General features: G+C 38.2%; 2 protein-coding genes across 4 annotated transcripts in view; one reads left to right on the plus strand and one right to left on the minus strand.

Moving 5' to 3' along the window:
* SMAP1 (small ArfGAP 1) overlaps positions 1-9478 on the plus strand; it is a 457172-nt gene extending 447694 nt beyond the window's left edge. For all 3 annotated transcript variants that reach the window (XM_073626752.1, XM_073626755.1, XM_073626753.1), the window contains one exon: positions 6917-9478. In XM_073626752.1, coding sequence (XP_073482853.1) covers positions 6917-7054 — 138 coding nt within the window. In that variant the 3' untranslated portion in view covers positions 7055-9478. The remainder of the gene's footprint in view (positions 1-6916) is intronic.
* The window catches only part of B3GAT2 (beta-1,3-glucuronyltransferase 2), a 210080-nt gene continuing 203039 nt past the window's right edge, over positions 8158-15198 (minus strand). The window contains exons 3-4 of the mRNA XM_073626756.1: positions 9474-9622; positions 8158-8515 (exon numbers count right to left, since the gene is read on the minus strand). Coding sequence (XP_073482857.1) covers positions 8429-8515; positions 9474-9622 — 236 coding nt within the window. The 3' untranslated portion in view covers positions 8158-8428. The remainder of the gene's footprint in view (positions 8516-9473; positions 9623-15198) is intronic.

Below are 15198 nucleotides of genomic sequence, written 5' to 3' on the forward strand. Positions count from 1 at the left end.
AGACTGTATATGAACTTACAGGCCAGACACGACCAGACGGGCTCCAGAGTGGTGGTGTCCCTTGACTCTGCTAAAGCTTTCGATTCTGTCGAATGGGACTATCTTTGGGAGTGTCTGGCCAGGTTCGGTTTTGGACCCAAATATATCCACTGGATTCAGCTTCTGTACCGGACTCCGAGTGCCAGGATCTTGGTCAACGGCAAAACGTCACAGGCATTCCCACTAGCCAGGGGCCAGTGTCCCCTTTCCCCTTTACTTTATGCCCTGGCAGTAGAACCCCTGGCGTCATCACTAAGAGAACATCCAGAGGTTAAGGGTTTAAGCCGGGGCCATCTGACCGAGAAAATCAGCCTATATGCGGACGATATGCTCTTATATCTAGAAGACTCTGGTCACTCATTACTAAAGGCCCTTGAAATTATTAAGCAATTTGGGAATTACTCAGGTTTAAGGATCAACTGGGAGAAATCCCAGATACTCCCTGTGGATCTTGGAGCCCCATCAGAGGTGCAGACCTCATCCCCCTTAATACGGGTTAGTGAAATCAAATACTTAGGTATAAAAATTACACGATCTCCAGATGAATACATTAGACTAAACCTAGAGCCGCTGTTCCAAATACTGAAAACTAAAACACAACTGTGGTCTAGACTTCCACTGGGAGTGATGGGTCGAGTAAATTTGACAAAAATGATTTTGTTGCCCAAATTCCTATATGTCTTCTGGCATGCAGCTGTTTACATACCCCTGAGATATTTTAAAGTTATAGAAACAATATTAAACACCTTTGTGTGGGGTAAAACACGGCACAAGTTATCCTGGCAGGTGCTGAAAAACCCCACTGATTTAGGGGGTACAGCACTGCCGGACTACAATTTATATTACCTGGCAGCACAGTTGTCCCATTTTTTTCATATAGATAAAGAAGATAAGGTACGGTTCATGGCACTAGTAAGCTCTCAAGCCGCACGTACACACTCCCACCCCTTCCAGCTTATCCTCAGGGATAATAAAGAAAGAGGTAACTTGGACGGTCACAAAGGCAAAGGCCTGCTATACAACTATTGTAAGATATGGGAGATAGTTGGTCGTAAACTTCAAATCCCACGCACACACAGTCAGACACCCTTATGGAACAACCCAGGTCTCACCGAATTATCACAGTTACCAGATATTGATCCGTGGATTTATCATGGGGTGGTTTATCTAGCAGATATGTACATTGGAGACATTCTCAAATCATTTCAACAACTGAAAGACCAGTATGGTCTCCCCAACTCTATGCACTTCCGATACCTCCAGCTTCGCCACGCTCTCCAGACCCAATTTCGAGATTCCCCACCAAATCTAGAGCAATCGGATATTCTGGCTGTGATAAATGGTCCAGATCACCAAAAACTAATTTCTATATTCTACTCAAGCTTACTTCGCTCCAAGGCGGTAAATATTGCCTATAAATTAAAAGAGCGTTGGGTCGGGGACGTGGGTGAGATGGAGGAGGAGGAGTGCGAAGAGGTTCTAGACGCCTGTAAAAAGGTATCCCATAAACTCTCAGACCGTCTCACACAATTATTTATTCTACACAGATCTTATTTGACCCCCATACGTTTGGCCAAATTTAGAGATGAACATAGCCCACTTTGTCCTAGATGCGCAAGCCCCCAGGGGACATTTTTTCACCTCCTGTGGACATGTCCAATGATACAGGATTATTGGGCCCAAATAGTTCAATTCATTCATGACAAGATGGGCTCGCCATTAACTCTATGCCCGAAACAATGTATATTGGGAGTGTTCCCGAACCCTGAATCGGATAAATTCCATCACATATTCCTACAGGAAACACTGTTTATTGCCAGAATGCTTATTGCAAGGAAATGGCTTAGAGCAACACCGCCCAAAATCCAGGAATGGGTTGCATTAGTTAACAACGTCTTGCCATATAAAAAAGAAATCTATGCCCATAGAGGATGTCCCACAAAGTATAATAAGATATGGGACACCTGGTTAAACGAAGCTTCCACCTGTGACGAACTGAATACCACACCACCAGACCAATAATAAAAAGAGGACAAAGAACCAAAACTATTAATAGACTGCAATAAATCAGTTCACTGAAAAGATTTAAACGTGCTTTTTTGTGTATAAGCATATCTATTGTATATCCAACATTACATTTTAGAAAAATTGTTAGGCCTCAGTATACTTGATATTCAATTAATACGATGTATCCCTGATACCTGTACCACGAATGTATTTTCCTGTACATGTGAATGATATTTTCAATAAAGAACGGAATTTGTAAAAAAAAAAAAAAAAGATTAATCATGCCACTTTAGTTTATAGCCATAAGCTAGGAATACAAAGGTTTTCTGAAGCCTTGCAGAAAAATATTTGGATAATACAAATGCCTATATAGTGTGAATGTGTTAGGCTGTTCCGTAAATATTGAGTGGAACTTCAGGCACGCTGCTACATATCTTTGCTGATTTACCTACCAAAGGATTTGTAATACTTTACAACTATTTGATTTATATACTTATGCCACACTACACAACCAGGAAGACAACTCTGTTACTTCTAGTTTTTCTGCTTCATGCTTCCACTTTACTTTCTAGATTCCCTCCTGCTATTTGAACGGAGGTGTTCATAGGAGTAGATAGGTGACATAGATACTTGAATTGCTGGAACAGAAAATAAATGTCACTTGCTGAGTTGTACATTGTGGTTAAGCTGAGTAAATCACGTGATTGGCAATATAGTATTAAAGCTCCTTTCTCAAGTAAAACAGTGGGGAAAATAATTGTGATCCCCTGCAAATTTTGTAAGTTTGTCAACTTACAAGGAAATGAAGGGTCTATAATTTTTATTATGGGTGTATTTTAACTGGGTCCTGGCCGGCTCACGTGTATATACAGCAGCAAAATGTCACCGTTGGGCTAAACCCCGTACGGGTACATCTTCCCCTTTAAGAACCGATGGGGAGCCCGCTGCATGGTGGGGGACCCGATGCGCATGGCCGGCGGGCACGATCACGTGAGCCAGAAAAAAAATCGCAGATCACCGCCATTACTAGTAACAAAAAAATAAATAACAAAAATGCCATAAATCTTTCCCATAGTTTGTAGACGCTGTACCTTTTGCTCAAAAAAAAAAAAATCAGTATATTGCGATTAATAAATATTTTAATAAAAAATATTGGTTTTTTTTTGTTTGTTTTTTTTTTCAAAATTGTCGTTCTTTTTTTTTGTTTGTTTAAAGCAAGAAATTAAAACCACAGAGGTTATCAAATACCACCAAAAGAAAGCTCTATTTGTGGGAAAAAAAGGACCTAAATTTTGTTTGGGTACAGCATTGCATGACCACCCAATTGTCAGTTAAAGTGACGCAGTGCCAATTATAAAAAGTGCTCTGGTCAGGAAGGGGGTAAAATCTCCCAGGGCTGAAGTGGTTAAATGATAGTGACAGAATATCAACCAAACATCCAGAAAAAACGCATGATACAAATGTTATAATTTGAGTTGCAGTTCAGTGAGTAAAATAAGTATTTGATCCCCAAGCAAAACATGACTTAGTACTAGATGGAAAAACCCTTGTTGGCAAGCACAGAGGTAAGATATTTCTTTTCTTGTAGTTGGTGACCAGGTTTGCACATATCTCAGGAGGGATTTTGGTCCACTCTTCTTTACAGAACTTCTCTTAATCCTCAAAGTGGTTTTAAACCCTTTACAACCACTTTATACTACAGGCAAGCCTATAATTAGGCCTACCTGCACGGTTTAGGAGATATCCCTGTATTTGCATGGGCCAACGTCATCGGCACATGCGCACTTAAGCAATGGCACGTACGTGGGAGTGACATCATCGCGGCTCTGGCCAATCACAGTGCCGGAACCGCGATACCCGGAAGTAACCCCCCCGGAGAGATGTCGGCTGCTGGAGCGATGAACAAGGACCCCTGCTGGGGCTTCAATCTCAGGTAAGTAATTCATAATGAGCTAGTTATGCATACTAGCTCATTATGCCTTTGTCTTGCAGGTTTTTTTTGGCAATTTGGAAATTTTTGTAAAGGGTTTACAACCACTTTAAGGTTTCTTTGCTATCGCTTGGCAACTGGAAGTTTCAGCTCCCTCCATAAATTTTCTATAGGTTTAAGGTCTGGAGACTGGCTAGGCCACTCCATGACCTTAATGTACTTCTTCAGCCATTCCTTGGTTGCCTTGGCAGTATGTTTTGGGCCATTGTCATGCTGGAAGACCCATCCATGACCCACCTTCAGTGTTCTGGCTGATGGAAGAAGGTTCTCATCTAAGATTTTGCAATACATGGCCCCGTCCACTGGCCCCTCAATGCAGCAGTCGGCCTGTACCTTTGGCCCAAAAATAATCGAACTACACAGGGCATATGTCTCACTCCCTTCCTCTGCCAACCCCCACCCCACTTGCTGGAAAATCCCAGCTGTCAAAATGACAGCCGAGTCTTGCAACCTATGTCTGCTGATTTACAGAAGATAACCTAATTTTTGCAAGCCAATATCGCCAAAAGAAAACCTTGTTTATTTTGGAAAAAACATGATGTATGTTTTACTTTATTATCTGAAGTGTAATAGTTATTTTTGAACAAAAAGACCCATAGAAGAAATGTAAACATTGCTCTGGTCCCTAAGGGTTGTTAATATAAAATTGTTGTTTGTTAATATTTCATTTATAAAAATGAAATTGGTAAATATATTGTTTGTGTATATAGCTACACAAACCAAGAAGTAAATGTGTATAGAGTTTTCAAATCAGTCTATTAAAATAACTGTTTTGTTTGCTTAGGAATATAGTATGTTGAGTGAGTATGCATTTTACACTATCACTGCAAAGCTTACCTGTAAGTATGATGTAATATGTTTTCACTATCATACTATCTGTACAAATAAATAGATTCTTCCCCAAGTGGCTACCAGTATGTGTCACACACCTGCAGTGTGCATCCTTGCAGAACTACTGCGAAAAAAATCACAAAAAATGGAGAACTGAAGAATCTTTTTTCCCATTTAGGGCAAAATAATAGACGCCCCCCCGCCCGCCTTCCTGCTCTCTTCTGTAGATTTGTTGGATCCCTTGGACCTATCTAGTGTGTGTGTGTTTGAGTGAGTCGTGGGGGAGGAGAGCAGGTAATAGCCATGGCTTGTATTTGGAGTGGTGACGGAGTGTTATGAAAGCGAATATCGGGGGGGTTGCGGTTAATTGGGCTTTCAAGAGCACCTTTCAGTTTCTTAGAGGAACTTGAAGTGGCACTTTCCTTTTAAGCCACCTAAAGATTTTATTGTGTTCTTGAATCATGTCTGAGATGAACCAAAGACTTGTATTGCAATAAAAGGAGCTCCACACAACATGCACTGTATTCTTTTCTTGCTGTCTTCTTTATTCACCTTTTATCTTCACCCATTCAGTATACACAAAATGTCTTTCTCTAAAAGTGCTAAATTTTTTTAAGCCAACCAAAATTGATACTGACCCCGAGGAGGAGACGCTTGCTTTCATCTTCTTTGAATAACTGCTTAAAAAAGCTGCCTTTTTATTGGGAAGAATACAGGATGGTCTTATTGCTCTGTCTAGATCAACTTTACATTTTGTTATTGTTAAACAGCGTAATTTGTATGTACAGGCAGTCCCCAGGTTATGAACAAGATGGGTTCTGTAGGTTTGTTCTCAAGTTGAATTTGTACTGGTACATTTAAGTGTAGCTCCAGCCCAAAAAAAATATTTTTCAGTTTTTTGGATAGCATAGGGAAGGGTTAACACTCCTGTAATGTTTGTTTTGCTCTCTGTGCCCCTGTTCAGAAGATTTCACCTCACTTTCTGTCCCTATGACAGTTGGATTTTGATAATGTTGGGGTGTGTTGGTGATAAAGCTTTAGTGGAGACACCGTTTTCCCATAATAAATCTTACAGGAGTGAATTTCACTTCCCAGGAGTAGATTACCTCTCACTTCTTGTTGTTTCCTTCCGTTTGTAAGTCAGATGTTTGTACCTCATGGACCGCCTGTATTTGTAATATTTGAGAGGAAAAGTGTTAGGGCTCTTTCATCCTGGGCTTTGAATACAGGAATATGGAGTATATGTTCTAAAAGCAATACTAACCATTCGGAGCCATTCCTAATAAGCATCTTGCTTGGAAATACCTTACTGTTGCATGTTGTGTTTCAGGTCAATTCTAGTGGCCCTTTTAAATGCATCTAAATTCTCACCTAAAATCCAGATGTGTTAACATGTGCAAATCCAGTGTGATCCTTGGTTATAGCATACATAGAAAGTAACAAATGTGTGCTTACAATAATTTATTTCGGCAAATGAGACAATAATAGGCAAGACCTAGTAGGCACTATATGAAAAAAATCATGTTTACATTTTTTTCTTCACAGGCTTCTAGTAAAAGAATATATAATATCCAGATGACCATCCTGTTTGTGTTTTTATGTATCAGTGTAATCTTTTAATGATACCCAGATTTCAGTTAAACAAATATCCACTTATCAAATGACACCAGTGACAAAAATAGTTATTAGAAAGGGAACAGAGGTAAGGCTGCAGTGATATTTGGAAGGATATAAATAGTGAACAGGACTATAAAGGTGTAATTGTAAAGGTTTCCACAATGACAAAATCTACATATAAAGGTAACAATGTAATTTTGATAGAGGTGCGCTGGTAATGGTTTTACACATATATTGTACTAGTTCTGAGCTTTTTATAGATTGCTGTCATGTAAGGATTGTGGATGCCACAGAGATCTGTCATTACAAGGCTGCTTTAAATGGAACAGCTTCTAAGTGTCACAGAATAATGTCAGCCATGCACTGGAAATCCATGCAGCTGCTGGTTGTGCTTGTGTTTTAACTGCAACATTCTATTCTTGTGCTTCACAGATGAATCAACAGATGAGTGCAATGAATCTGAATGGAGCAAGCAATATGATGGGATTTGGTCAGCCAGCAAACACTGTCGGAGCGGGATGGTCAGGGAATGCTGCTGGTCAGACTCTAAGTACACAACTATGGAAATGAGAAGAGCCCATGAGACTTCATCAAGAGGAACCATTTGACATTCCTTGCTTTAATGCACACCAATACCCCTTGTTTTAAATATGTATATATTAAGCTCTCTCTTCCAAATGTTTATAAAGAGGCTTGTCCCGTCACATTGTCAGGTCTGATGGTAGTGGAAAAAGGGTACATTTACATATCAATACTTTTTTCATGATTTTTAACTGTTTATAAACCTACGTGTTCTAACATGTTTTATTGTGCTATGGTTTAAAGGGACTGGATGTAATTGGTGTTTTCCAATTTCCTAATGCAATACCTAGCACCCAATCCCAAATTGCCCTTTGGTTATTCAAAACAAAAATCTAGTCATACCAAGATATGATTGCTTTGTCAGATTGATTGTAAATGTATCGCCAGACACCTCTACTTGTGTATCTTTTTTGGATGTTCATTTATCATTAGCTGTGATGTAATTAAGGTGTGCTGAACAAGTACCACCATACATGAAAGCAACATAAGTCTGGATGACATGCTTTGAAAAATTTGGGGTTAAGATAATGGAACTGACAAACTTCTGTTTACATCAGAGCTAAAAAAAAAAATTTAAGAATGTGTACCAGCTTCACTCATGGACTTTTCACTCTTCCGTGAAGTAAACACAGGTCTCTCCCTATAAGGTACATCCAGATTTATGCCAGTGATCGTGTTTACATTTTAAGGTGCCTAGTATTAATGAGATGTTTTCTCCCATGTATTCTATGAACCTACAGATTGTTTGTATTTAATGCAGCCCTTCAGGCTATATAGTTTAATACTTAGTACCGACAAGGCAAATGGTTAATCGGTGTGCTGTAGTTTTGTAAGTGGAATGTTCTGTAAAATCAGTAACCATTTTACTTTTATCACGTAGGGCCAAATCAACACACTTCCAAATTATCCTGCTGCTGGTTTGTCTAAAAGCATTTAGGTGATGGGATGACACATGCAGTCATTGTACAAAAAAAAACATACAAGTTGTAAAATATCAAACACAACACAGGTGGGGGGCACGTTTTATGTTAACTTCAGGCAAAATTAGGTGATCCTTGGACTATGGAGTAAATGTCCAGGTATGCTTTGAAGCTATGGTATAGCTCATTTGTTCTCCTTAGTCCTGCAGTAGAAGTGTAGGGTGCACTCCCAGCACCTGGAGTCTGAGGCCCAGTAGCTTCTCTGGTTTAATGCACAGTGTCTTTAGCTCTCTGTATTCCAGTGACTTGAAGCTTTGGCTGAAAGCCAAGCCATGATCAATATGGGTGAAGGAATGACAGCTCCTCAAACATTTTTAAGGTCCACATGAAAAGATCCATATGGTGCCCACTTTTCAGGATTCCATGTGATGACATTTGACTATCATACCTCAATTTTAATTGTATCCTGAGGATGTTTGGGCTCATTAGCTAGATTTACCTTTTCTGTTCGTGTATGCCACACTAGAACCTGAAAGAAAAGTTTCACAAACCAGTTACTAGTTTCATAATGTGCTGCTTTTGAAAAAAAACAAAAAAAAAACAACAAAATCAATATGAATGTGATCCTCAATGTGTGTGGCCCACTCTGACTATATCTTTTTGAAGTTGTTCTGTACACGGGAGAAGGTAAGGAATCACACCCACGAATGTGGGGTTAGTGAGGGCATATTTTATCTCTGACAAGCATATATTGTTCAACCCTGTCCATAAGTTCAGTTTTTGAGTTACAACACTTTTGGAATGTTTAAATTATAAATGCAATTGTGTTTTTTTATTTTTTTTTATTTCATACACTGCTAAGACCTGGCTGATTTTGATCTTGTGTTATTGAGCAGTTTGAGCCTTCACTGGCAGTGGCTTATTTTGCAGCACTAAGATTATAGTTGCCGCAAGTATGGTGATTGTCAGAGGATTAGTAACTCTACAATTCCCCATGTAGTTTTCATGGTTTAGATCAAATAAAACGTTTTTTTTATTTGCTTTTAGTTAGTCATTAGAAATATATTTTTTATTTACTTTTTCTTTAATCACTTTATTTTGGCTGTGATTTTAATTTTCTGTTTTGTCTTCTGCTTTTATTAGTGTCGAGAGCTTAAAAAAATTACAATACAAAATACTGGCAAGTTAGAACAATGAGTTTTTTGTTTTAATTTATGATCTTTTTATCTTCATTGAATTAACCAGCAGTACAGATGCATTGTTAAAACTGATGCTTCTCTTGAAGCTTGTGAGGTTATAACTAATGTTAATGGAGCCCAGAAATTATAGAACTTTTCCCAGAGAAAAAAAAAAACTTGATTTTGAACTTTGTGTATTGTCACAATGTCAACTTTAGAGCTATGGACTGAATGTAGTAATGCATAAACTATGATGAACAAGGTATCTATGAAAAAATAAAATTCTGATGTCACATTTGGAGGTTTTACCTTTGTGCAGTTGTCGGCTTTTGGCTCAAGTTCTTCCACCTTGGTAATCTGCTTTAAAAAATCGGATTCTTGCATTCCTGGCTGAGAACCTCGTCGTTTAAATACTGCTTTGGGGCTTGAAAGAATCACTTGTAGGCTGACAGCAAATCCTGGAACACAACAAAGATCAAAATAAGAAGACATTTTTATGGTTTGTTAAGGGGAAAAAAAAAGTCACCTTGAAAAGAGATAGTGTGAAAATCTATTATAGGCAATGTCACCAAGGAAAATGTGGTATTTCAGGGGCCTTTTAGGGCAACTGGTTAAATATAAATATCGGTAAGCATCATCTTCAGCTGGGAAAAATTGGCAGAAAAATATTTCTTTAACAAGGAGAATTTTGTTATCTTCAGCTTTTAAAAACAAAAAAATAAAACAGAAGGTAAACACTAAACCTATATTAAAATGTATGTTAAGTCAAAACTTTTTTCTTTGTTTTGGATAGGATAGTGAAGGGCAAAAACCCCTCCGTTAGGTTTTTTTTTTTTTTTCCTGTGTACATTCCCTTAATTAGATTTTCCTTCTTTTGCTGGCCCAGAAATGCAATGCAATAGTAAGCGAAAGGAGTTCTCTAGTAAGTAAAGGGAATTCCAATCTTAGTTGTTACTGAAACAAGTGTTTTCATTATAAGATTTACCCTTACCTTGCTCAGGTTACAGCTGTAAATCTTTAGCCTTTTTCTCATTGCTTTTTGTGGCAGAAACAATTAAGTACTATCTGTAATGCTTTTTTTTATTTGCACTAACATTCAATTTTTCAAGACAGGCTTTCAGGGTATGTCACCTTATTCAAGGCTCAAGCAGTACTCCTTGAACCTCAAAGAAGGGGACATGTCATAAAAGCTTGTCCTGAAAAATTGTATGTTAGTGCAAATAAAAAAATCACAGACAGTACTCAATTGTTTCTGATGCAAGTGCACTAATTGGCATCACTTTGTGTCCATGACCATGGTCACCAGAGTAATTATAGTGCATTCCCTCAATAGGGTCATAGACTGCAATAAACACTTGGCAGTGGTACTAACCTATCTCCAGTCTATCCAAAACTAAAAAATGATATTTTGCAATACATACATTTTAAAGAGTACATTTGAAGAGTAACTCCACTTTTGTTGCCAGAAAAATTCCCTCCGGTGATCAATGAACATTGTAAGGTCCTTAACAAACTTTGTTGAATGTTCCTACCAGTTTCTGCTCTGAATAAAAAAAGCGCTTTGTGTCAATGTGCAAAATTAATCTGAATGGGAGTGACTTTTTCATCAGTCAGCTGATATACTTGCCCTGTTCTACTGAGGAAAATTGCAGGGTCTGATTCCCTTTGTAAGTGATCAACCCTTTGGGAGCATTTCACAAAAAACTGTAGTGCGTATAATCTGACTTAATCCCGACTTCTTGGAAAATTAGTCTTGAACAATGCATTTATTTTTAAACCAATCACACATTTCTGGGAGGTGTTCCCTACACCAATATCATACAGAATGCCTCCAGGTAGCCATATTGCATTTTATTTTACAGAACACTTCAGCACTGCAGATTAAAAAGGAAAGGTAATTTTGAATAACATTCAATTACAATATGACTTGTGTAGCAATTGTGTATGTTATAATATTTTTTTATCCACTATTTTTCCCATGAAAGTGGAGTTACTCTTTAACTTTTTAAGTGAGTTAGTTATTTAGGAATAATTTTATTGCCAAGTTTATCTAGAACAGTGGCTACAAACAAACAATTGCCACATACATTTGGAATAGCAACAGTATCTCAATTAGGAAACCATTGGCACATACTGTATATTCCAATCCATTCATATTTACAGTAATTGATATGTAGGATAATGTGCCAACTGCTGTAACTTTCAAGGATGCTAGAAGTAAATTGAAGCGTTTAGTGAAATGTATAATACTACAAGCTGAGTGTAGGTACAAAAGTTACCAAATTTGGATGGCCTGAAATGCTTAGTATGGTTAATTTTTCACATCTTAACTCATGAAGAAAGTTGAAAGTACTTTCCCGCAATACTGGTCTTTCCTCCTATATCCAGCTATGTCAATGTATGCAAAAGCATTGAGCACTGTTAAACCTGCATCAACAATTAACAATGTAAACGTGATCAAGGTAATTATGTGTCCTACCCAAGTTGTGTAAGTTATTATAAGGTCAATATAAACATTTCAAAAAAATTTTGGAATTTTGATTTGCAACTGGTTAGCTTCCGAATAAAAAAAACATGGTTTTAAATGGTTTACAATACACAGGCCAAGTTTGTTTTGATATGTACAATGCTGTGAAAAAGTACTTTTTAAATGATGGTTTCATTTATTATGGCAAAAAAGCTGTCCAAACCTGCCTGGCTTTATGTGAAAAAGTAATTGCCCCTAAATCTAATAACTGGTTGTGCCACCCTTGGCAGCAACTGCAATCAAGCTTTTGCGATAACTGGCAAAAAGTCTTTCACTATGGAGCAATTTTGGGCCACTACTCTTTGCAGAATTGTTTTAATTCAGCCACATTGGAGGGTTCTCCAGCATGAACGGCCTGTGTAAGGTCATGATACATCATCTCAATTGGATTTAAGTCCGAGCTTTGACTAGGCCACTCCAAAACCTAAATTTTGCTTTGTTTTAACCATTTGGAGGTAGACTTGCTGTTGTGTATCGGATCATTGTCCTGCTGCATAACCCAAGTGCACTTGAGCTTGAGATCACAAACTGATGGCCAGACATTCTCCTTTAGGATTTTCTGGTAGAGCTTAGATTTCATGGTTCCATCAATTATGGCAAGTCGTCCAAGTCCTGAAGCTGCAAAGCAGCCCCAGACCATGACGCTACCACCCCCATGTCTGACTATTGGTATGATGTTCTTGTTATGAAATGCTGTATTAGTTTTATGCCAGATGTAACGGGACGCGCACCTTTCCAAAAAGTTACATTTTTTGTCTCATCAGTCCACAGAATATTTGCCTAGAATGGGGATAATCAAGATGTATTTTGGTAAATGTGAGATGAGCCTTTGTGTTCTTTTTGGTCAGCAGTGGCTTTGGCCTTGGAACTCTCTCATGGATGCCATTTTTGCCCAGTCTTTCTTATTGTTGAATCATGAACACTGATCTTACCTGAAGCAAGTGAGGCCTGCAGTTCCTTAGATGTTGTTCTGGGTTCTTTTATGACCTCCTGGATGAGTCGTCGTCATCATCTTGGAGTAAGTTTTGGGAAGGTTCCCCAATGTTCCACGTTATCTCCATTTGTGGATAATGGCTCTCCTCGTGGTTCACTGGAGTTCCAAAGCCTTAGAAATGGCTTTGAAACCCTTCCTAGACCGATACATGTTTGTTTCTAATCTGTTCTTGATTTTTTTTTTTTTTTTTTTAGATTGTGGCATGATGTGTCACTTTTTGTGATCTGTTGAAGTGTGCTTCACTTTGTCAGACAGCTTCTATTTATGTGATTTCTTGATTCAACAGGTCTGGCTGTAATTAGGCCTGGGTGTGGCAAGTGAAATTTAACTCGGCTTTCCAAAAAATTGTGGTTAATCACAGTTCATTCATGATTCAGCATGGGAGGGGGCATTTACTTTTTCACATAGGGCCAGGCAGGTTTGAACATCTTTTTTCCCTTAAATGAAATAATAATTTTAAAAATGGCATCTTGGATTTACTTGGGTTATCTTTGTGTAATATTAAAATTTGTTTGATGATCTGAACCATTTAAGTGTGAGAAATATGCAAAAAAAGAAAAAATCAGGAAGGGGCAAATACATTTTCATAGTACTATATAGTGTGTTTTTTTTTGTACTGTATTGCCTCTATTCTTCCTGGAAAATTATGTTCTAGTTCAGCTCAGGCTGAATAAAAATCATACATGTTCTGTATTCTTTCTTCTCTTTGTGGTATATCCTTTAATTGATTTTATCTGTGCAGTGTTTCAGAATACTTTTTTTTATATGTCTGACTAGCCTTAAAACCCACAAAACTGTGGGATTGATTTACTCAAGGCAAATAGCCTGTTCACTTTGCAGGGTAATTTTGTGGTGAATCTTTGCTGGTTTTCATCATCCAAATTCAAGCAAAAACCGTTTTGTTTTCTTTACTTGCGATTGCGTATTCTTTGTATAGTTACATAGTAGGTGAGGTTGAAAAAAGACAAAGTCCATAAAGTCCAACCTATGTGTGTGGTAATATGTCATTATTGGAAACTGAAGATAACCAGGTACAAATTACGCCACCCCTGACCTGTATTACCACCTCCGCGCTATGTTTATAAATGTCAGAACCCTACCAAAGCTGCCACTTAACAATAGAATATATGTAAACCGAATTCACCAAAAGGAAATTATGGATGAAATAGTGGCGCTGATCCCCAGGTGGGGAGATGCCAGACACTCTTATCCAGCCAGTGAGCTGAATACAGAAGTGACTAGAAAAAAACATATATTGCTAGATACCCCAAAAAATAAAAATTAATATTAAATAAAATAAATTATTCAAAGAATTCAATATGAGCTAATAAAAATTATAACACTCAGTGAAGGTGATACATAAATATATAAATCCACGAAAAAAATATATATAATAAAAAATTTAAAAAAGTAAATGTCTATAAAGTCCAAAACCAATCAATCGTGAAAACATTAATCGTGAAAATATTTGAAGAAAGTCCAAAGAAGAGTGAGGGTGACTCCAAAACTGCTCAGCTGTGTTTTCAAACATCCACCACACCTCTGTGACGTGAATCCACTCCCTGCTGAAGTTCAAACTCACCAGCTATTAAGGCCTCTCACTCTCGTGTTTGGCCTGACAGAGCCTCTAACCCACTTACATGGGGGTTAACATGCGAGCATACACCTCCACTGCTCCATAGGATCACCGCTTTTCTCAGGTTGGTAGTATGACATAAAAATAAAAGAAGCTCCAATAGTGTAATCCCGTTAAAAGGTTTAATCACACATAAAACAACTTGTAATGAACTCACATTTAAAATAAAACAACAGGCAAATCACTTCACGGCAAATGGAGAAATCCCACAGCACAGCAAGCAATAGCAACTGAAATAACAACAGTCAGGCCACGGCGGACCCAGGAAGTGTGTGTGCTCACGTTAGTTCCACCCGTCCGCAGCACTTGTCCCTTCACTGGAGCTCTGCTCTGTCCCCCTTCACTCCCTCCTCTAGCACTCGTGTGAGATCTCACACTTGCATAGAATGCATTAAGATAAAAAAAAACTTCTGACTTTACAACTCCTTTAACTCAAAATATGGCTTATCTGAAAATAAACGATGGTTTCCTTTTTAGCACAGTAAAATTTGTAGGGCATTGCTCCAAAGTTAAGCATTTGTTTATATGTCTTGTGTAACGGCACAAGGTCTATAACATTTTTCCTTGCTTAAAGAGGACCTTAATTGTGGAAACTGTGCCCAAAAAACGCAAGCAAATAGCAAACTACCTGTAACCAGTACTTCCTGTAGCCTACCTGCAGCTGATCTTTAAACCATTACTGGCTTACAATGTCTTGTGTTCTGTGTCTCTGTGTGGAGTTAGTCTTCTTGATAAGGAAGGAGAGCCCTGCTTCTCTATGTGAAAGCTGCCCCCTTGATGACTGGTGATTTGATAACTGTTGGGAGAATATTTAACCACTTATCGACCGCCCGCCGTCGTTTTACGTTGCTACTTTGAAGAGGAGTAACATTGTTAT

This window comes from Aquarana catesbeiana, linkage group LG04, assembly GCF_042186555.1.
Source record: "Aquarana catesbeiana isolate 2022-GZ linkage group LG04, ASM4218655v1, whole genome shotgun sequence".
NCBI classification, from domain to species: domain Eukaryota; kingdom Metazoa; phylum Chordata; class Amphibia; order Anura; family Ranidae; genus Aquarana; species Aquarana catesbeiana.